Source organism: Peromyscus eremicus, chromosome 15 (genome assembly GCF_949786415.1).
Source record: "Peromyscus eremicus chromosome 15, PerEre_H2_v1, whole genome shotgun sequence".
In the NCBI taxonomy this organism is placed as follows: domain Eukaryota; kingdom Metazoa; phylum Chordata; class Mammalia; order Rodentia; family Cricetidae; genus Peromyscus; species Peromyscus eremicus.
Genome location: NC_081431.1, coordinates 38,704,167 through 38,728,707, shown reverse-complemented (window position 1 = coordinate 38,728,707; position 24,541 = coordinate 38,704,167). Strand labels below are relative to the sequence as shown.

Below are 24,541 nucleotides of genomic sequence, written 5' to 3'. Positions count from 1 at the left end.
CTAGTTTGTGTCAAGTTGAACCAAAAACTACCCAGGACAACCACCAATATAAATAAAGTGGCTTAAAGAAAAGAAGGAATAATACAGAAAGCTGTCAGAAGACCATGAAGTGCCTAAATGTTAACTGTAGGAAAACATAATGTTATATAAGAATATAAGAGCATGAGAACAGATGGAATCAACTCATTTGGCAAATAATTTGCTTCATTTATAGAGTGAAAATCTATAACCTAGGAATCCTAAGGTTATGTTATTATACGTTGGGTAGAATTCACCTATAATAAAAAGAAAATAGAAAAGGACATATCTGAAGGAATTAACTTCATCAAAGAAAAAGAAAGCTGTGTTATAAGACTTTAGTATTAAGAGAGACCATGAATTTAAAAAAAAGAGAAAATTATGAAATAATTATCTTACTGTTTTCTTAGAAAACTAAGTCTAGTTTTCTCACCTTTTCCATATAACTGATATGACTTGGTAAAAATATTAATGACACTATGTGGACTTCCCTTCGCCAGTTCTTCCCACGGTCCTTTACTTTGTGTACCACCTATGTGGCCCAAAAGTGGCAAGAATTTCTCAGCTTCCTTCTGAAACTCCTTGATGGGTTCATAAGAGTTTCTCTCTCCAGCGCAGAATTCTTTTTCTTTTAAGATTTCTGCTACCTTCAGAAGGGGCCGTGCATCCCGGCCTCCTTCTTCCTCAGAGAGACTCCCTTCACTAAGAAGAGGCCCTTCACTAACTGAGTCTAGGCTGGAACAAAGAGACCTTTTGGCTCTTTCCTGAGAACAGGATTGTATCTCAGAGCCAGGAGAGTCAGTCTGCCTCTTACACAACTGTGCCAGCAGCCCTCCTCGTTTAGGACTAGGGGACGTCATCCTGAAGCTTGAGATGGCACTCTGGGGTCTGATCATCTCAGGAAGTTTTTTAAATTCACTAAGACTGCCTACACCAGGAAGATCATCATCAAAAGTAGCATGAGATACACAGGTTCCCAGCATCTTCTGAATCCGGGCAGAGAAAACATCTTCAATGTCATCTTTCACAGGTGGACTGAGAGCTTTAGTCCAAAGTCCATTCTCTTGAAGTGCCTGCTTCCCATCATACTCAGGGTTCCATACTGTCCCACAGTTAATGCTGGCCCCAGCTAGTTTCTTAGCTTCACTTTCAATCCTGCTGGACAGAGAAGCAGCTGTTGCTTTCAAGGCTTCAATACGATCCAGTTTACTCTTATATTGGCTGGTACTAGGTTTTAACAAGGCATCTGGATGAGGAGCTTGTGAGGTCAGACATGGTTGAGGTGTACAAGTTAACGGTCCTGAAGCCTTATTATGACTCTTCTTGGCTGGTAAAACAGAGTCTAGGTCCTTGTGCTCGAGATGCAAGAGATGGGAGAGTAAATTTTCAGCCGCTCCAACAAGGGGCTGAGCTTGAGAGCTGTGAACTCGTGGGCTCAACCTGTCAGGCTGCATCCATGTGGGCTCCATCAAGTCTCTTCTGCTAACAGAAATCACAATGTTAGTTACTACAGTAACCCGTGTGTTTTTGTTGTTGTTTCTTTCTTTCTTTGCAGTGCTAGCAACTGAGTCCAGAGCCTCGCTCCTGCTGGGCAAGTACTCTACAACCGTTTATTCTCAGTCTAAACCATCATTTAAAAAGGGGAAGGGGCTCTGGTTATAAGAATATTATACAAATACTTCCAGAAAAAAGGCAAAAAGGGTTGAGAGTGAGAGATTACAGAAATACCCAATCAAAAAGCCATTGTTATCTTTGGTAGTTGGTTTACAATTATATCCTTGCTAACTTTATCTATGTGTATGTTGTGTTTTCGTTAGGGTGTTTGCATAAAAATGGTATTTCACTACTTGTACTGTTTTGCAAACTGCTTTCTTCAAATAAGAGGTCTTATTTTTTTCAAATGGCTACTTAAAACTCTGCAGACAAGCTTCCTTAGAGCAATACCTCTATCTAACCCTTTAAAAATAATATATAAAAGAGAAATGCTTAAGATTGCTTAATATTGGGACCCACCAAATGGCTCAGCAGGCAAAGGCCTCTGTCATTCAAGCCTAGAGAACCCAAATAAAGATGGAAGGAACTGACTACACAAAGTTGTCCTCCACCCACAACTTGTGTGCCCTGGCAAATATGCCCCCACATGTACACATAACACAAGGTACTCTATGAAAATATACAACTTTTAACTAAAAAAAAAAAATCTAAAATTGTAAAGGGGGAGGATGGAAGGAAGGGAAGAAGAGAGGAGGAAGTGGAGGAACTGACGCAAAGCAACAACAAACTTGTGTGTGGTTTGTTTCTGAACATTATTTAGACACAACACCAGCACAGTAGGTCTGACAATGATGACCAGGACAGTATCATCTAAACCAAAGTGGTCATAACAGAAACATGGTTATTTATGACTCAGGTCTAAAATACATTTAGATTGTTAAACAAATATACATTTCTCTTACTAACAGTAAGTACACAAGCTGGTTAAAAGTACAGGCTTTTAAAGTCATATTGTCAGAGGCAAATAGATCTCTGAGTTCAAGGCCAGCCTGGTTTACAAAGGAAGTTCCAGGACAGCCAGGGCACAGAGAAACCCTGTCTCAAAAAAAGAAAACAAAACAACAATAAAGTCAGATTGCCTATGTTCAAACCCACTTCCACAGCTAATGTTTTGATTTTAAGAAGGTTTAATTAAAATCTAGACTTCAGTTCTCTCCTCTGTAGAATAGTAATAACAGTGCTTAGGGCTGTTAACATGCCTCAGTGCTAAATCACTGACCTAAAGGCACAAGGCCCTGGGCTTCATCCTAGCACTTCAAAACAAATAAAACCAAACTAAAACCCAAACAATGTTTTTCACTAAAAGGATTCAATCAGTTCCAGGCCTAGAAACTAAGAAATAATAAATGACATCAATATCATTGGGGGCTAGAGAGATGGCTCTGAGGTTAAGATCACTGGATGCTCTTCCAGAGAATCCAGGTTCAATTCCCAGCATCCACATCAGGCAGTTCACAGGAGACTGACCATCTCTGTAGACACCTGCAATGGCCCATGCACACACGTGTAATCAAAAATAAAAATCTAAAAAAAGGTGCTGCTTGCTTTTGCAGAGGACTCAGGTTTGGAGCACCCATCCAGGAACTCACAATGACTCACAACCATCAGTAATTCTAGTTTCAAGGGATCCTCTACTTCCTTCTGACTTCCATGGTACTAGGAATATATGTGGTGTATGTACATACATGAGGGCAAAACACTCATATGCATAAAATAAATAAATATAAAAAACAATTTAATATTAACAATATTATTGTCCTCTGGGTCAAAGAGGACCATGTGTATTAACTACAAATTGGGAAGAGATCTGATTTGTATTTGTGCATTCTCAGAGTGTTTCAAATCTTTTTCTTTTTTTTTCTCTCTCTCTCAATGGTTATTATACAAAATATACAAAGTATAATTTAGAACCATCTGTATCACTGTGATTTATCCATCCAAAAATTTTACGTTGGGTTCCAAAGAGGCAAGAGTGCTACCACATGCATAAGGAATTGACACTGACCCTGACTTATAGAGCAAGTGGACACAGCTGTACACCATGTTCAGGCATCAGTCAGGTATTCACCAAATTTGAAAGAAGTCCTTCTCATAAAAAGAAAGAACTCAGTCATCTCTCACCACCACCACTCCCCTTCCCCACCTTGCAAGAGGCTGTGGCGGTTCTGACAGGGACAGGTCACTGCTCGAAGACGCACTGGGAGGACGCTCCTGTACTTTGTTTTCTTTGTCAGATTCTCCAGAGGGTTGATACCCAGGTCTGGCCTAAGAGAAAAGGACATCAAATTTATCTGATTCTGATCACAAAGATGTCTTCAGATAGCACATAAGAAACTTATCAAGTCACTTTAACTTAAAACAAGATCATAAAAGAGAAGCTTTTTCTCCCTGAAATAAAATTGCTTTATATTTAGCTGTGGGGTATAACTCAGTGGCAGTGTTTACCTATATTACACAAGGTTGTGGGCTGGATCCTGCATCACAGAAAACCAAACAGAAACAACCAGTACAATTAACAGCCAAACCTCATCTAAAATCCAACGAGGACACTGTGATGGGTCAGTAAGAGCTGTCAATTTAAGAGAATTGAGGACCCGGGCCTCTAGGCAATCCTGTGAGGGATTATCTTGATTGTCTTGAGTTGGAAAGACCTGCTCAGTGTGTGGCACCATTCCCTGGCTAGAACCCTTGACTAATTAAACGAAGAAAGCAAGCTAAGCTCCAGCATGTGTCCATTACTGTCTGCTTTCTGACAGTGAATGTCATGTGATCAACTGCTCCAAACTCCTGCCACCCTGATTTCCCCTCCATGGTGGATTATTCCCTGAAACTATGAGCCAGAAACTAAACAGACATTAATATTAACAACATGATTAAGATAAAATAGTATTCTTTATAAACCTCAGTTATTTTCATCTGATAAGTAAAAAGAAGATACATAACCTTCTTGGAGTTGTATTTACTGATACTTGTAAGTAGAGCTTTTGATACAGTATGTAATACCTGAAACACACTCAGTTACCAGTCTTAAAAACATTAGCACCAGGCAATGGTAGTGCACTCCTTTAATCCCAGCACTCAGGAGGCAGAGGCAGGTGGATCTCTTTGAGTTTAAGGCTAGCCTGATCTACAGAGAGAGTTCCAGGACAGCCAGGGCTACCCAAATAAAACTTGTCTCCAAAAACTAAACAAAAACAAACAAAAAACATTAGCACGAGAGTATGACCTCACTTTAACACTGAACCCAAAATTAAATATTTCATTAACATAATTTTGGTTGTATATTGTTTACTAAATATCTGCTCAGTACTACAATCAAAACTAGGCAGGAATATCAGAATACAGGTCACTAGTAACCAATGTTGCAAGCTTTTCAGCTCTTACTTTCTATATTTTTCTCATTACTCTTTGCATGCAGTAAACTTCATGAAAGGGTTTGATTGTTTTAAGTATCAGAACGTGTCTTAAGTGCTAGGGATGATAATTTTCAACAGTTCTGTACAGCGAGCAAGCTTTCCTCCCCATGGATTACCCCACTTGGTGTTCCCATCACAGCTCGTACCTGTGTTTCCTGTGTAACATGCTGAGGAGCCGGCTCTTCTAGCAAAGTCTTCTCTAGCAGCAGTTTGGAGTACGTTTCCTGCAGCCGCCTGGAGGCTGTCGGATCAGGAGGCACGGCTTTTGCTTTAGTGAAGACTTCTCTCTGTCTGCGGTAGAGCTCCTGTAAGCGTTTGTTCTTCTGCTCCGTGGCCTCCTTCTGAGCCTTCTTCTCTTCACTCTGCTTTCTCCTCCTCTCCTCCTGCTGTCTGACGATGTACTGCCGCACCTCGTCTGTGTCATAGTGGCGCTTTTTGGAGATGACAGGAGGGTCCTCACTAGCTGTTATTCTGTCGGGCTTTCTTTTCACTGGGCTGTGACTCCGAGGCACTTGTACGGGTGCCGATGACTTCTGATTCTGTAACTCTCCAACCTCTTGCCTCACGGTTTGAGCTGAAGAATCTAACTGTAAATCATCAAGAATGTCACGAATTTCAACTGGCAAAAAATCCTTGTTTAAGGCATTGTTTTCCTCCTGCTTATTGTCTGGAAGGGATGGAGCTGATTTCACTATATTATTTTCAGACCGAGCTCTACTTCTTGAACGTTCTGAGCTTCGTGGAAGGTGTTTATGTGAAATATCCAACTTGGGGTCAGATTCTGCTCTTCCAATATGGCCCCCTGCAATGCATAGACTGTTAGTTATTTTAAAACTCCAGATTCATTCCTAAGATTTATTGTACTAATAAGAAAACTAAGGAGTTTTCCTTTATTTTAAACTCAGATTCAAATATCCTACAATAGTCCAAGGAATGTTGGAAGAATAAATTCCCTTTTATATCAGTAAGAGTTTCATTTATACTCTTTCCTATATTTTTTATAATACACTTTTCAGTTTTTCTGTAAAGAAGACAAATATTATAATTGATGAGACCAAGTAACATTACCATTTCTCTTACACATGCATATTTAATTTTTTCTCCCTCTTCAAAAACTTTATTTTAAAAAAATCAATACTTTACCACCTGAATTTTAAAAAGAGAAGAGAAAAAGAAAGAAAGAAAGAAAGAAAGAAAGAAAGAAAGAAAGAAAGAAAGAAAGAAAGAAAGGAAGGAAGAAAGAAAGAAAGAAAGAAGCAGCAGCCAGATGTGGTGACATGCTGTAACCTGTAATCCCAACACTGGGGAGGCAGAGGCAGAAGGATCAATGTCCTTGGATCCGTAGTAAGTTCAGGGCCAGCCTGGGTCACACAAGACTCTACCTCCAAGTAGCAACAAAATCTAACCAGGAAAACTCATTAGAATTCTTTAAGAAAGGTAATAATTTTAAATGTGTTGAAAAGATCAAACTTGGTGCTAGAGAAAAGGCTCAGTGGCTAAGAGAACTTCCTACTCTTCCAGAAGACCTGGTTGATTCTCAGCACACATAATGGCAGCTCCCAACTGTCTGTTAACTCCAGTTCCAAGGAGATCTGACACCCATTTCTGAGACCAGACACCTGTGGGATGTACAGACACACATGCAGGGAAAACACCCATACAAATAAAATAATGAATTTTTTTTTAAAAAAAGATCAAACTGCACCAAATATAACTAATACACACATGGAAAATCTCATTTATTTCTAAAAATTCTATATAATACTGACTCATTTGCAATTAGATGACACCATATTTAGATGAGTTTATCAAAAACTTTCTGAAAGTTTAGATTCCTGTTGATAAAGAAAAGATTAAAATTGGCCTCCTAAATATCACATCTTAGGAATATCTATAAAACAAATCTCAAAAATATTTTAAAAGACTATTTGGATATTCTACCCTTTTTTTTAGAAAACAGGAAAAACTTCGGTAAGAAGCATAAGAAATACATAACATTCCCTTCTATTAGAATAAATACATCTTTCAGGTAGCCAGGGGTTGTGGTCTATGGTGTGAAGTCCTGGATATTAAGAGTGCTGCCCACATGCAGGCAATGGTGGCACACGCCTTTAATCCCAGCACTCAGGAGGCAGAGGCAGGCGGATGGATCTCTGTGAGTTCGAGGGCAGCCTGGTCTACAAAGTGCGTTCCAGGAAAGGCGCAAAGCTACACAGAGAAACTCTGTCTCAAAAACAAACAAATAAACAAACAACAACAATAAAAGTACTGTCCACTTCCTAGGGAATGCTCGCCTCTCTGACTCTCCAGTGACTAGCAGAACACAGTAAACACATTATGTGTGCAAACAACCATTCCAGCATCTGCTATTGGCTGACATGGCTTAATGTCAGACTGAGAACATGCATGAGTTCACTTGCAAGATGAAAGAAACAAAGAAAAAGAAATATAAAGTATATATTGGCTGCAATATATTAAATCAGAGTTGATGGCATTTTTGCTTAATTGACTCCAGGAACTCAAATTAAATGAGGCAAATTTCACTACTGAAAAAGAAAGCTGACCTGTGGGAATTTTATGTTTCATTTCTGAAAGTTTGTGTTTATGGAAAACATAACTAGTTAGTTTTTTTCCTTTCCCGTGTGTGTGTGTGTGTGTGTGTGTGTGTGTGTGTGTGTGTGTGTTTAGGCATACTTGTGTAGCTGTGTGTGCACGGGGAGGAAGGTGTGCACACAGAAGCCGGGGGTTCCCGAGGCAGGTCTCTCACTCCTACCCAGAGCTCCCTTACCTAGCTAGTCTTGCCAGCAGCCTCCTCTAAGCACTCCCTTCTGAGGCAGCAATCAGAAGCAGGCCACTGGGGATCTGACTCTGGTCCACGGGCTTGCCGAGCAAGTACTGTAACCAACGAACCATCTCCTGAGACCCGTGACTATTTTAAATAGCAGTCAATGTATTTAAAAAAAAAAAGATAGATAGATAGATAGATAGATAGATAGATAGATAGATAGATAGATAGATAGATAGAAAAGAAAGGATGAATTTGAAGGTCAAATTTAAGAGAGCCCTGAATCTGAGAGCAAACTTAGCTACGACCGACGCCACACCTGAGGAAGGAGACTTCTCCGGACCTAGCCGAGCTCAACAGAGCACTGCCTCTTCTGTGGGCCACAGACACAAGTCAACACAAAGTCTTAAAGTATCTGCCAGTATACTTTTACCTTCTAAGCAGTCAACAAGCAACAACTTTTACCACATCCTCTCACCGAATCTCGCCACTCTCTCGCGCGCGTTTCGGTCACTCGATGCTGGTCTTGGCTCTTTCTGCTCCATCTTGGGTGCAGGTCCCAGAATCTTCTTCACCAACTTTTGTCCATCTCGCCACGAAGATGTGCTTATCAGACGACTACTACCTAAAATATATATTGCACTTCATTTAAAACTGTAATTTGACCTCTAAGAAGTACATTTACTTGGTCCTGTAGGTTTTATGACTAATTTTACATTTACCTTCTGCTAAGGTCAAAAAGTCTGCCATTAAAGTGTATTTTTAGAGGCTAGAGAGATGGCTCAGCAGTTAAGAGCACTGGCTGCCCTTCCAGAGGACCTGGGTTCAATTCTCAGCACCCCCATGGAGGCTCACAACCATCTGTAACTCCAGTTCCAAGAGGTCCAACACCGCCTTTTGTCTTCTGTGAGTACTAAACACACGCTAAACACACAGGCAAAGCTCATACAGACAAATAAAATTAAAATAAATTTTATGAAATTATTTTTAACTCTAAACCATCAATATTAGTTAACAAGTTTGTTCAAATCTTTTTTTTTTTAATTACATTTATTTTTTCAGGGTAGAGAGAATGTGCAGTAGCACACGTGGGGAGGTCAGAGAACAACTTGGGGTAGTCAGTCCAGTTCTCTCTTCACCGCATGGGTCCTAGGAGTTAAGCTCAGGGCATCGGCCTTGGCAGCAACCACCTTCACTTACTGAGCCATCCTGCTGTTGCCTGTTTAAATCTTGATTTGCCTCCACATCTCCAATAAGTGTAAAACATTTTAAAACTAAGTATCAAATCACAATGATTCTTGAAATTTCAATAGCACATGATAAAACATGCTTGCTAAATAAATGAAGGCTTAATCTAAACACAGGGATGAATTTTTTTTTTTTTTTTTTCCCCCGAGACAAGGTTTCTCTGTGTAGCTTTGCGCCTTTCCTGGAACTCGCTTTGGAGACCAGGCTGGCCTCAAACTCACAGAGATCCGCCTGGCTCTGCCTCCCAAGTGCTGGGATTAAAGGTGTGCGCCACCACCGCCCGGCCTCTTTTTTTTTTTTTTTTTTCAACATTTTATTTATTTATCATGTATACAGTGAGCGTTCAGCCTGCAGGCCAGAAGAGGGCACCAGATCTCACTGTAGATGGTTGTGAACCACCTTGTGGTTGCTGGGAATAGAACTCAGGACCTCTGGAAGAACAGCCAGTGTTCTTAACCTCTGAGCCATCTCTCCAGCCCAGGGATGAAATTTTGAAGAAACATTAAAAAAAGGGTAATCAACTTTTATGGGGATAATATTGTGGAGACTTTCATATTTTATAGTTATATCCCATAGGTAGACATTACAATAATACAATATAAAGTGTTTTAGACTGTCATTAATCATAAAAGTTCATGAAAATAAAGGTATGCTGCAATAAAGTTATTTACCAAGAGGAAAAGAGTTTTCATTAGTTTCAGACACAAGAAAATTCAAATAGATCATCTCAAAATAGCAACGTAAAAAGCAGTAAATGATGCTTACAAAAATAGAAATAAAAAATAAACATTGAAAAAATAAAAATAAAAAATAACATTGAATTAAATGCAAAATAACATGACAAAGAGGCAGGCAAGGGCTGTGTGTAGCTCGGCAGGAGCTTGCTGTGCACACATAAGCCCTGGATTCCATTCTGCATTACAAAAAGAGCTGGGGCAAAACAAAGTGTGGGGCAGACATCTGTCAAGGTCACTCTGATTCCAGCACTCAGGAGTAGAGGCAAAGGAACTGAGTTTAAAGTCAGCCTGGGCCTCGAAAAAAGGAAATAGAGTGACAAAATAATAATAATAATAATAATAATAATAATAATAATAATAATAATAATGAAATAGTGATTTAAAATTAACCCAATAAAAAATATCATTTGTAATTCAATAAAAAATACCACTTGTATGAGCGGTGGTGGTGGTACATGACTTTAATCCCAGAACTGGGGAAGCAGAGGCAGGCAGAACTTGTAAACCAGGCTGGTTCAAGGCCAGCCTGGTTTACAAAGTGAGTTCCAGGACAGCTAGGGCTACATAAATACTGTCTCAAAAAACAAAAACAAAAAACAAACAAATATCACTTTTATTTAAAAGTCAATACTGATAAAATTATAGTAAAGTCATTTATTTATATATTTTTTCTGCCTGCTGGAATAAAAGAATGTTTTTTAATAATTACTTATTTTTATTTATTTTATGTGTATTGGTATTTTGCCTGCATGTATGTCTGTGTGAGGGTGTCAGATCTTGGAGTTACAGACAGCTGTGAGCTACCATGTGGGTGCTGGGAATTGAACCCAGGTCCTCTGTCAGTGCTCTTAACCGCTGAGCTATCTCTCCAACAAAACAAATGATTCATAACATGTTTCAGAAGCCAAAATTCTGAGTTGGGTGTGGTTTTGCACTTTCAATCCCAGCACTCAGGAGGCAGAGGCAGGTAAACCCCTGTGAGTTCAAACCTGAACATAGAAAGTTCCCAGCAAATGAAGGCTACAAAGTGAGACCCCTCCTCAATAAATAAATTTTAAAAGTAAGTGATAAAAATTATATATATATATATGTATGTATATAAACAGTTTAGGTGTACAATGATTAAAATTACTCTAATACAACATTAAAAGTACTGTATAGACACAATAAATAAATAATACATGTAATAAAAAATTTAAAATACTATTCAGAAATACTTAAACTAACACTAGTACTTTTGTTTGTATCAAAATAATAGTTTTGTTTTCTTGTATTTTTCCAGTTCTTTAGCATACTATCCTATTATATTATATGAAGACATTCTATTAAGAGTTTCTCTTAAAAGAGCTTTAATTTAATAGTTTAAACGGGAATATGAGTAATAAATACACTAATTATAAAACTGAATTATAAGTATGTTCTGCTTACTTTAAAATGTGTGTATGCATGTGTGTGCATGTATAGGTGTGTGTGCATGAGTGCATGCATGAGCATGTGTGTGTGTGTGTGTGTGTGTGTGTGTGTGTGTGTGTATGAAGACATACACATGCCACTGTGCACATATGAAGGTCAGATGAAAACTTTAGGTGTTCATCCGCAACTTCTATCTTGCTTGAGACCGGTTTTTCTGTGTTTTCAGATGTTTCTGTGGCGTGTGCCAAGCTAGTTGGTCTAAGGGCTTCCAGGTACTATCTACACCTACTATCTCTCACAGGAACACTAGGATCCCAGGCTGCTGCTGCTGCTGCTGCTGCTGCTGCATGTCTGGCTTTTATGGGGTTCTAGGACTTCAACTTCAGGTCCCCACCCTTGCACAGCGAGCATTTTTCACCACAGAGTCAGCCCGTTTCCTTTAGAGAAATGCTTCCGTGCTCTGTTACTAGCCATAAATAATAGGTCTAAAGGGCTTAAGGGTCTAAGCTTATTGCTCAATCTCTAAGAAACTTTGGATTCTATGAAATGACAGAACACAATTCTTTGTAATTTTACCTTAATTTTCTGACTCAAAACTAAACAAACATGAATTCACAGGTAATTACTTATAAATGTTAGATTTTGAAAATGCCGTGTGGCCGGGCTGGAGAGCTGGTCTGGCAGTGAAAAGAGCCCCGGCTGCTCTTCAGAGGACCCAGGTTTGATCCCCTGTGCCCACATGGGGACTCTCAACTGTCTGGAACTCCAATTTGAAGGGATCTGATGCCCTCTTCTGGCCTCAGAGGGCACCAGGCATTGCACATGGTGCACAGATGTACATATAGGCAAAATATTCAGATACATAAAATAAAAACTTAATTATGGCCTTCTGAAAAAAAAAGTATTTTTAAGAAGATGACTCTTGCTAGTAAATATTAATACAGTTTTAGTTCATTTACTGCTGTTCAGCCTAGGTTGATGGCAAGTGCATACAGACTACAACTGACTCTCATAAAACTGGATAAATACAATCTTTGTCCTTCATTCCAAAGGATGTCTCTGACAGAATTACATAATCATATAAAAGTGTTTCTACACTTAGTTTAATTAACATTGAGATAACTCACTTTCTTGTAAAACAAGCTTTATTTGTACAGAACTAGTATTATTCTATTACTGAACCTGAAGTTAATCACAAAATATGCTATCATTCTAATGATTAGTGCATAACCTGAAGGAGAAAGGCCCAATAAAAGCCAGCACCTCATCACTCTTGTCCTGTTCCCCACAGGACCTTGTGATCTCTTATCAAAGCATGTGTCACACTTGGTTTCTAACGGTGCCTCTCAGAAACTTTTTGTCTTGCTAACCACTGTTATTGCCTAAGCTTACAAGGCACATCACACTGCCACACACACAGCCACGGCTGGAAAATACAATAATGAGTAAATGCATCAATCAGAGTGTCCTGAAACTAAAAAGGACAGGTTCTAAACTGTCTCTACCATCTCATAGCCAAAAGTTACTTGCTGAATGACATTTCAGGACAGCTAGCCACTGGAAAGCATGTCATGTATGAGGGACATACTGCAACATTTTCTAGTATTAATTCTTTTAGTTCTCACAACAGCCCCCGTGAGACAAACACCACTGATCTTATCCTTTACATATGAGGAAACCAAGTCATATGAAAATTAACTCACATGCCAAAGAAATCAAGTCAGCTGCAATGTGAAGTCAAGCAATCTGAATCAGGGTTGACGTGCAATCACCGTGGAAATAGAAATCTCTTGTTTCCCTAGTTTGATCTACTTTTTGTCTAGCTTAACCACTACTGGCAAGAACACTGGAATTCTAATGTGTATCTTAAAGGCAATCATGACCAATCCCCTTGTAGAAAAAAATCCTCAGGGGGAAAAAAAAATCACCATTTTAATTTGGTGTGTTTCTATTGAAAGATACTAGAAAAAACTTTTTGAGGCGATAGATGTATTCACTATCTTGAACTTAGGATGAATCCGATATTAATCTTCACTGTAAACAAGATATGCCTTACAACCACTGTGGAATCACACCTCTGGTTATGCTATGAGGGTGTTTCCAGAATAGTTTAGCAGAGGAAGGAAGCCTCATCCTGAATGCAGATGGCACTACTCTTGGAGGTGAAGGTCCCAGACTGAATAAAAATGAGAGGATGAACTAAGCTGCAGCTTTCGTCTCTCTCTGCTTCCTGACTGAAGACAAATATGGCCATCCACCTCCTGCTCTGGCCATTGCCTTCCCTGCCATGGTTAACTGCACCCCAAAACTGTGAACTAAAATAAGCTCTTCCTTCCTTTAGCAGACTTTGTTGGGAATGTTTTCACAGCAGTACTAATACAGTGAACAAATGATTTCAGAGATATATACATATAAGAAAGCTTTCAAGCTGGGTGGTGGTGGCGCACGCCTTTAATCCCGGCACTCGAGAGGCAGAGGCAGGCGGATCTCTGTGAGTTCGAGGCCAGCCTGGGCTACCAAGTGAGTTCCAGGAATGGCGCAAAGCTACACGGAGAAACCCTGTCTCGAAAAACAAACAAAAAAAAAGAACAAAAAAAAAAACAAAACAAAACAAAAAAAGAAAGCTTTCAAACTGTATGTTCTAAATAGAGACAGTTAATGCTGTTGACCATACCTCCACAAATATGACATATATAACAGGCTGAATTTTCATACATTCCTAACAATGAGAACATCTGGTAACATTTATATCTCTATAAATTTCAGGTCCATATCATCCAGCTTTAAGCGGAACAAAATACTGAAAACCAACCTGTTTTGCACTCTGCATTTGACAACTGTGTCACTTTCTGGATTTTTCGTACTGGCTTGACCACTTTCTTCTCCTTACTTTTTTCAGCAGGCTTTTCTTTTACAGAGATTTCATCTGAAATGCATAAACATTGACAGCCATCAATATGGTTCCCATTCAGCACCTACCTTCCTCAAAAAGAAACACAGGAGCAGTGGCCCCTCCTTTCTACAGTTCCAGTTACCCAAGGTCAACTGCAATTTAAAAACATTAAGTGGAAATTTCCAAACATAAACAATTCATGTTATAAATTGTGCATCATTCTGAACAGCATGCTGATATCTCTTGCTATCTAGCTCCAGCCAGCCAGACTGGGTCATGCCTTTGTCTAGAGTGTCCACACCTATAGGCTTCCCACCTATCAGACACAAAGTAGCCATCTGTGCTATTAAACTACCTCTTTAGTGATATCATAGAGCTTGTACTCAAATAAACTTCATTTGAAAGGTCCCAGAGCTCAAGAATGGTGATGCCAGCAGTAAGGTTATACCAAAAAGAAGCTATACAGTACAGCTGTTCAGTGAAGGTCACACTTGCCAACTTAGTGGGGGAAAAAAACTGTATGCTGGGTTTGATAAGATCTACAGTAAGTTCACCTTTTATACCTAATTTATAAATTAAGTACTATAACAATAATGTATAAGAAAAACAAAATAAGAGCCGGGCGGTGGTGGTGCACATCTTTAATCCCAGCACTCAGGAGGCAGAGGCAGGTGGATCTCTGTGAGTTCAAGGCCAGCCTGGTCTACAGAGCGAGTTCCAGGACAGGCTCCAAAACTACACAAAGAAACCCTGTCTCTAAAAACCAAAAAAAGAAAAAAGAAAAGAAAAAGTATAAATAGGGTTCCTCACACTTCAGTTTCAAGCATCCTTTGATGGTCTTAGAAGGATGAAAGAAAAGCCTTCACTGGGGCTACGCCTATGACCCACAAACTATCAACATCAAGGACTCCCCTGAAAGGTTTGAAGATTACCACTACCCTATTGTAAGGTACCAATTCTTTTTTGTTATTATTGGTTTTTCTTTTTCAGAAAACTTGTGAGAAATCCACCTCATTTCCACAAACGAGTCATGCTTTCAAATCACTGCATGTTTAAAATGTCAGTGAGCATTTTCTTAGATTCCCCTTTTATTTAAAATTTTCAACACAAAAACGTTACAAAATGTAAATACACTAACCACAGACGTTCTAAATTACAGATATGAACAGTGTGATTTACAATACACACAGAGCTCTGGTTTATAAGCAGAGCAGAAATACTTTGAGGCTCTAAGGCAGAAACAAACAGTATCCAAGACTCAGAAGGAGTCTGGTGTGAAAGCAATGGACAAAAAGAACAGCAGGAACCCAGGCTGGAGATACAAATGAGAGCCAAGGAGGTGAAAGGTTCTCCAGGCGTTCATGTTTTAACTCATCAGTAAACCGGGGAGTTTGTAGAACACTCTGAGCAAAGAGTGACACAATTTAAACATGACTTTAAAAGGCTTGCTCTGACAGCTGTGTTGAGAACAGACTCACTGGAAGAGTCAGACACCGGTGAAGAGAGTACTTGGGGAACTCAGGCAACAGACGATGGTGCCTTAATGGAGGTACTAGTAACAGAGGTGGTGAAGTGGTTACGCCACAGATATGATTTAGACAATAGAACAGACACTATGAAAGAAATGGGGGAGGAGAAGTGAAAAGATTACTTAAGATGTGGGTCTGAGCAAGAGTAGCTGATCTAGAGTGACAAGTGGAGGAGCAGGGTTGAGGGATGTGTCACAACCACATTGAGTAATCCCGACTTCAGACACTAAGCTTGAGATCTCTGTAACACATTCAAGGGAGGTGTACATTAGCAGGCTGATAAGAGTTTGGATTCAGGAAGAAGGTCTCAACTAGACACACTGATACGGAGAAGACAAATCAGAGACCATTAGTATAAGGAACACTGTGGCAGCTTTGCTCTCAACGGAAGGAAACAGGGCAGTCACTGGAGAAAAAGCCAGAGGTACTCTGTCATGATGACTGTTATGATATAATGTGGTAAACAGTGTGTTAATAAGCACGACTACCCAGAGAAGGAAAGTCTGATACAAAAGAATGAAAACTAGATGGGGTGATAGACTTAACACACAAGGGCAAAAGTAACAAAAACACAGGTAGAGATAGACAGGTTGGTTTACCCACCATTAAAAAGGGCAGAGTATAACAGAATAACCTCTTTCACAGTCCCTGACACATTCTCCCAGGCTATGACACTGTCCCACAATGTGTAGTTATTGTCACTTTAAAATGAGGACACCAAGGATGAAAGGTTATGTAGCACCTCATATATATAGTTAATAAACAGCAAAGCCAAAATGTAGAACCCTTTAAACTGACCCTAAAATATTGTTCATAATTACTACATTATATGATCTCTCCACATGAAAAAGGATTCTGAACACAGTGTTTAATAAAATGAAGAAAACAGACCTGGACACCTAATGCCACAGAGAAGATTAGCAAAATCTTTATGGGGGCTTACTAGATAGCTGTCAGGTCTTAGAATTAAACAGAGTTGATTTTGAATCTTGACTTTAATTCTTTATACAATCCTGGAAAAAACTCAGCTTTCAATTCCTCAACTGTTAAAAAATAAAAAACAAATAAAATACATACATACAAGATTAAGCACCAGCATCTTGCTTAGTACCTTATTAGGTGCTCAGAAAGTGGCAACATTACTATTCTCCTCTTCCTGTTTCTTCGAGTTGTCCACAGGTTCCTTTTAGTTATAATTCTCTAACATGCATTCCTGTAACACTTATTTTGATTTCTGCATATGTGACTAAAATTACTGACCACTTTAAACACCTCTGAGGCTTCAGAGAAGTATGCCACAACTAAACTCTGCTTAATATCAGTCTGCCCTGACTTTAAAAGTCCCCCAGTTTAAAAGTAGCCTGGTTTCTGTGTCATTAGCCATGGGAGCTAATTTTAACCCCGGAGGAGAGCCAAGAGGCTGAGAGAGTCTCGTGACTTAAACCGGTACTACTCTAACAGACTATACACTTAGAAAGGGGTAACATCTCAAGTTTAGTGAGAGTTTCATGTTTAATACTGTAAGTTATGGCATGCACGATAAAATAAGCAAGACACAGGAAGCTCTGCTCTCACCTGCAAACTGAAGTGCTAAGTCTCGGTACAGCTCTCTACTCAGGCTTTGAAACTCAGCCTCCTGCCACACTTTTCCATCGGGTGTGCGAATCTTGGTCTCTGAAGGGTTGAAACCTGATACACACCAACAGAAGATGCTTTAAAGACTGGTTTTGTTTTAAGCCAGGCATAATTGCATAATTAAAATAACATAAAATTCACTCTGTACAATTTTTTTTTCACATTTATTTATTTGGGGATTGGGAGCATCCCTGTCACGGCATGAATGTGGAGATCGGAGAGCAAGAAGTTGTTTCTCTCCTTCTACCTTATGGATCCTGAGGATCACTCTCAGGTCATCAGGTTAATGAGCCATCTCACCAATCCCAAAATTCACTAAGTATACAATTAGGTATTTTAAAATCTATTCTAAGTTTCATAACTACCACTGTTATCTAATTCAGGAGTATTTCATCACTAAGAAAAGAAACTCTGTCCCTTCTATCAATCACTACCCCTAAGACCTGTCTACCTCTGCCAACTACTCATCTACTTTCTATCTTGATGGATTTGCCTAGTTTAGATATTTCATATAAATGGAATCATTCAACACATGGTCATTTATGTTTAGCCTATTTGACTTGTAATTTTTCAAGGCTCTAACATTATGTATCAGGACTTTTTAGTGTCAACTGATACTTTCTTGAATAGACATGACATTTTACTTATCCATGTACTGGCTAATAGTCACATGGGCTGTTTCTATGTTTTTCTATTAGCAATAATGCTGCTATAAACATTCTTGTACAAGTTTTGTGGAAATGCTTTCAATGGGTATTATATGTAGGAATCAATTGCTGGGTCATGGTAATGTAAGAATTACTAAATTATTTTCTAATAGAATAGCACCACTCTGTATTCTCATCAGAAGTACACATAGGTTTTAATTTCTCCATATTCTTGTTGATACTATCGTCTGTCTTTTTCATTAAAGCCACTCTAATGGATCTATAAAAGCATATTATTGTGGTCTGATTTGTGTTTCTGTGATGATTAATGTCATAATTTCTATAATATGTAGTTAACTTTATATTTTTTAAAAGAGGAATGAATAATTGCTACTATATAATATACTGACGAGTACCAGCTGGAACAAAGCAGGCTTCGATGAGATAAAACAATGTATGTTCAAAGAGACTAGAAATGGAGACTCAAAAAAATTAAATAACACAAGAATGTCAACCACTAAGAGTGTGTCTAAACTATACCATATGCATATTTAGGAATAATAAGTATACACTAATTTAAAGAAGCATCAATCAAAATTGTGGGTTTCAGAGACACAAACTACCCTTTCTCAGGATAAGAGACAAAAAAAATTGCCTTTTGTCTTTGATAATTATTATTTGAAATTATTATTATCTATTTCTGCCTCTATACAAACAAATGAATAAGCTGCTGCTATTAATACTGGTAAAATGGCCCCAAAGTAACACATTGTCAGTGTCTTAAGAAACATTACATATGTGCTACTTTCTAGAAATCAGCATCCTGATTTTTCATTCCAAATCTATCACTACTTAAGAAATACACTTCTCTTTTGCCAATGGTGGTATATGCCTTTAATCCCAGCAGAGGCAGACAGAGATCAGTGAGTCTGAAGCCAGCATGATCTACAGAGCTAGTTCCAGGACAGCTGGGACTACACAAAGAAACCTTGTCTCCAAAAAAAGGAAAGAAAGAAGAAAAGGGAAGGAGGAGGGGAGGAAAGGAAAGAGAGGGAGAGAAAAGAAAACATACATTTCTCTGTGAGTTCGAGACCAGCCTGGTCTACATATAAGAGTTCCAGGGCTACATAGTGAGACCCTGTCTTAAAAGAAAAAAGAAATATACTGAACTCTGAGTGTTTATTTTTGCAAAATAATAAAATAATGTGGACAATAACCAAAGTAATATAAAGATATATTGGGGTTTTGTTTTGTTGAAATACAGTCTGATTATATAGCCCATGTTGGTCTATAACCTATGATTCTCCTGCCTCAGTATCCCAAGTGCTGAGATTATAGGCATATACTGCCATGATCAGCTCTAGGACTGTTCTACTTAACAAAAAACTGGGAGCCAATAAATACTTGTAGAATTTAATCAATGTGAACAGTAAGCTAGAGTCAAACTTGGTACAAGCACTTTACAGATATTAAACATATAGGCAGAATATGCCCGAGAGCTCAGGACCAGAAGTGTTTCCAATTTGAAGATCATTTTGGATTTGGGGATATGTTCATATACAGATATGACACAGCCTAAATGTGTGCATTCTTTACACATATGGGCTAATGTAAATGTATACATATTTTAACAATAGTGTGCACAAAACAAAGTTTGCATATACTGAACATCAGAAAACAAGGGTATCAGTCACTATATCTGCCACCCTTGTGACCAATCTACGGTTGTTTGACATTAACATCATTCCTGACTGAAATGTTACCTAACCGCAATCATTTTCTTCCTTATTCCCACATAACCTAACAGTGAAGAATGTTGCATACCACAAACACAGAGACAAACTCACTCAAAGTATCACTAGAATTCAGCTGCTTTAAACAACAGAACCAGTAAACTTGACAGCAGCTTTCAGTACATGCACAATGCTGTGTTTGGACTGAGAAGTTCCCGAAAACTGCATTTCCTTGTCTGGTTAGAAGAATTTCTGAACCCAAGAGGAGCTCCTAACAGGGCAACAGATAGGCTAAAGGCCCACCCACACCTCTCCTCCTGCTCCTGAGATCCAGTGTCCCCAGTCTCATCCCCAGCTCTGTAGCAGGAAACCTGCTGTGGTTTCCCATTCCTCTCTGACCCTATCCCCTATGGATCACGGGGATCCTCTGTCCCAATCTTCCTTCCCAACCCATCCCGGTATCCCAGCCTCCAACACCAGCAGGCATTCCCAGGGAACGCACCAGCTGAGCAGGCCAGAGAAACAGGTAAGCCCACTGAAGACCTTCACCATTCCTCCCTCTCCTTTAAACCCAATCCCCAGTCTCATCCCTATCTCTGCAACAGATACGTGCTGCAGGCTTCCTTCCCCTCTGCCCTATCTCCCTCCAGTGGATGGATCCCACAGACCTTCCCCTTCTAACCTCCCTCTCTCCATCTGTTGCTTTATTCCAGCCTGCAATTCCAGCAGGCACTCCCTGCTAACCCAGACCACTCCTGCCAGGGAAGCAGGTTGGCTGCCTGTAGCTCTTGCCCTTTCCTGTTCTCTAGATCCAATCCCCAGTGCTATGGCAGACCCTCTGGGGTGACCTCTCTTCACTGTCTCCCCCATTCCAAGGAGACAAAATAAGCAGACATTGGTTAAACACTCCACTCTGCTTCCTCCTGTGAACCCCTTCAAACCCCTAGCCTATCCCCACTCCTAAGGATCAGTTTCCAATACCCAGAAACACATTTTACTTGGAACCCCAGTGCCCACAACTATCAGGTCCAAAGAAAATTTCCTACCAGGCAACACACAGACATCACACTCTCAAAAAATCCAGAAAGGAAACAAAAACCAAGGAACAAAACAGCCACCCAACAAAGACAAATCCAGAGATCTATATATGTATATAATATATAATAATCCCAATCCCAATCCCAGATGCCTAGACACAAGTGTAAGAACACAATCAACAACACTCAGGGCAATAGGTTTCCACTAGAGCCCAGCTATCCGACCACAGCAGGCTCTGGATGTTCCAACATAGCTGAAGCACAAACCACCTTTAGCTTAAACCACCTCAATGGAGATGATAGAGTCCTTAAAGAGGAAATTAATACATCCCTTAAAGAATGGAGATGATAGAGTCCTTAAAGAGGAAATTAATACATCCCTTAAAGAATGGAGATGATAGAGTCCTTAAAGAGGGAATTAATACATCCCTTAAAGAATGGAGATGATAGAGTCCTTAAAGAGGGAATTAATACATCCCTTAAAGAATGGAGATGATAGAGTCCTTAAAGAGGAAATTAATACATCCCTTAAAGAATGGAGATGATAGAGTCCTTAAAGAGGGAATTAATACATCCCTTAAAGAATGGAGATGATAGAGTCCTTAAAGAGGAAATTAATACATCCCTTAAAGAAATCCAGAAAAACACAAACAAGGAATGGAAATGAATAAAACTGTTCAAGACCTGAAGAAAACCCAAACTGAGGGAATTCTGAAAAATTAGGAATACAAACAGGAACTACAGAGGCAAGCTCCACCAACAGAATACAAGAGATGCAAGAGAGAATCTTAGGTGTTAAAGATACAATATAAGAATATGGTAGGAGAAATGGATACATTGGTCAAAGAAAAAGTTAAATCTAAAAAACGCCAAACACAAAACATCCAGGAAATCTGGAATAATGTGAAAAGACCAAATCTAAAAATAATATGAATAGAAGAAGGAAAAGAATCCCAGCTCAAAGGCCCACAAAATAATTTGAACAAAATCATAGAAAAACTTTTCCTTACCTAAAGGAGGAGGTACCTACAAAAGCACAAGAAGCTTACAGAACACCAAATTTTGGACCAGAAAATAAAGTCCCCTCACCACATAATAATCAAAACACTAAACATACAGGATAAAAAAAAAGAATATTAAAATCTGCAAGGGAAAAAGACCAAGAAACATATAAAAGCAGACCTACTAGAATTATACCTGACTTCTCAATAGGGACTCCAAAGCCAGAAGGACCTGGACAGATGTGCTGCAGATTCTAAGGGACCACAGATGCAGTCCCAGACTACTATACCCAGCAAAACTAAGATTGATCATCATAGATGGAGAAAATAAGATATTCTGTGATAGGGGCCAAATTTAAACAATATCTATCTACAAATCCAGCCCTACAGAAGGTGCTAGGAAAATTCCAACCTATGTAGTTTAACTCATGAAAACACAGGTAATAATCTCAGACCAGCAAAATCAAAAGACGGGAAGTGTATGTATACACACACACACACACACACACACACACACACACACACACAAACTACCACCACCGTCACAACAACAACAAAATAACAGGAATCAACAAATACTGCTCATTGATATCTCTCATTATCAGTGGTCTCAATTCCCCAATGAAAAGTTAAGACTAACAGAATGAATTAAAAAACATAATCCATCCTTCTGCTGTATGCAAGAAACATACCTAAACATCAAGGATAGACATTACCTCAGGGTAAAGGCTTGGGAAAAGATATTCTAAGCAAATGAACCCAAGAAGCAAGGTGGTGTAGCTATTTTAATATCTAACAAAATAGACCTCAAACCAAAACTAATCAAAAGAGATAGTGAAGAACTCATCAAAGGAAAAATCCACCAAAATGACATTTCAATTCTTAACATCTATGCCCCAAACACAAAGGCACCCAAATACATAAAAGAAACATTACTGCAGCTTAAATCACATACTGACCCTCACACACTAATAGTGGGAGACTTCAATATCCCACTCTTACCAATGGACAGGTCATCAAAACAAAAACTAAACAGAGAAATACTGGCACTAAGAGACATTATAAACCAAATGGACCTAACAGATATTTACAGAACATTCCACCCAAACACAAAAGAATACACCTTCTTCTCTGCACCCCATAGAACTTTCTCCAAAGTTGACCACATACTTGGACATAAATCAAGTATCAATAGATGCAAGAAAACTGAAATAACCCCCTGCATCCTGTCAGACCACCACAGACTGAAGCTGGATATTAACAAAAGAAACAACAGAAAACTTACAAGCTCGCTGAAACTGAATGACTCTCTACTGAATTTGAAAAATGAGTAAAGACAGAAATAAAGAAATTAAAAACTTTCTAGAATTGAATGAAAATGAACTCAAAGCATACCCAAACTTCTGGGACACAACGAAAGTAATTCTAAGGGGCAAGTTCACAGCACTAAGTGACTACATTAAAAAAAAAAAAAAAACTGGAGCAATTTCATACTAGCAACTTAACAGCACACCTGAACACTCTAGAACAAAAAGAAGTAATCACACCGAAGAGCAGACAGCAAGAAATAATCAAACTGAGGGCTGAAATCAATAAAATAGAAACAAAGAAAACAATACAAAGAATCAATGAAATAAAGAGTTGATTCTTAGAGAAAAATAAACAAGATAAACAAGCACTTATTCAAACTAACTAAAAGGTGGACAGAGAACATCCAAATGAGCAAAATCAGGAATAAAAAGGGGGACATAACAACAAACACTGAGGATAATGACATACTTTAGAAACCCATTACTTGCTGCAGAGGTGGGTCAGCAGTTAAGAGTACTGACTGATGGTCCAGAGGACCCAGGTTCAATTCCCTGGCCATCTGGTGTCTGATCACACAAGGGGTTTTAAAAAATGGATAATTTTCTAGATAGGTACCACCTTTGGTTAAGTTAAATCAAGATCAGATAAGCAATTTAAACAGACCTAGAACCACTAGTGAAACAGAAGTAGTCATTAAAAGTCTCCCAACCAAAAAAAGCTCAGGGCCAGATAGTTTTGATGCAGAATTCTATCAGACTTCCAAAGAAGAGTTAATGCCAATACTCCTCAAATCATTCCACAAAATGGAAACAGAAGGAACAGTGCCCAAATAGTTTTACAAGGCCACAGCTACCCTGATACCCAAACCACATAACAACCCAACAAAGAAAGAGAATTACAGACCAATTTCCCTTATGAACATACATGCAAAAATACTCAATAGAATATTGCAAACCAAATCCAAGAACACATCAAAAAGATCATCCACCCATAAAGTAGGCTTCATCCCAGAGATGCAGAGATGGTTCAATATTATGAATCAATAAATATAATCTACCATATAAACAAACTGAAAGAAAAAAAAACCACATGATCATTTCATTAGATGCAGAAAAAGCCTTCCAACCCTTCATGATATAAGTTCTGGAGAGATTAGGAATATAAAAAACATCCTAACCATAATGAAAGCAGTTTACAGCAAACCTATAACCAACATCAACTTTAAATGGAGAGAAACACAAAACTCAAAGCAATTTCACTAAAATCAGGAACAAGACAGGGTTGTCCAGTCTCTCCATACTTATCTAATATAGTACTTAAAAGTCTTAGCTATCGAAATAAGACAATTGAAGGAGATCAATGGAATGCAAATTGGAAAGGAAGAAGTCAACGTATTGCTATTTGTAGATGATATGATAGTATACATAAGTGACCCTAAACTTACCATGGAGGAACTTCTATAGCAAAGTAGTTGGATATAAGATTAACTCACAAAAACCAGTAGTCTTACTATATACAAATGGCAAATGGACTAAGAAAGAAATAAAGAAAACAATGCCTTTCACAATAGCTTCAAATAATATA

The 24,541-nt window shown here is 38.8% G+C and overlaps 1 protein-coding gene across 1 annotated transcript in view; it reads right to left on the bottom strand.

Annotated features, from left to right (window-relative positions):
* The window catches only part of Cep350 (centrosomal protein 350), a 153,832-nt gene that overhangs the window by 94,166 nt on the left and 35,125 nt on the right, over positions 1–24,541 (bottom strand). The window contains exons 7-12 of the mRNA XM_059280711.1: positions 17,169–17,282; positions 13,984–14,097; positions 8,252–8,398; positions 5,135–5,790; positions 3,716–3,837; positions 452–1,497 (exon numbers count right to left, since the gene is read on the bottom strand). Of these exons, the coding sequence (XP_059136694.1) occupies positions 452–1,497; positions 3,716–3,837; positions 5,135–5,790; positions 8,252–8,398; positions 13,984–14,097; positions 17,169–17,282 (2,199 nt within the window). The remainder of the gene's footprint in view (positions 1–451; positions 1,498–3,715; positions 3,838–5,134; positions 5,791–8,251; positions 8,399–13,983; positions 14,098–17,168; positions 17,283–24,541) is intronic.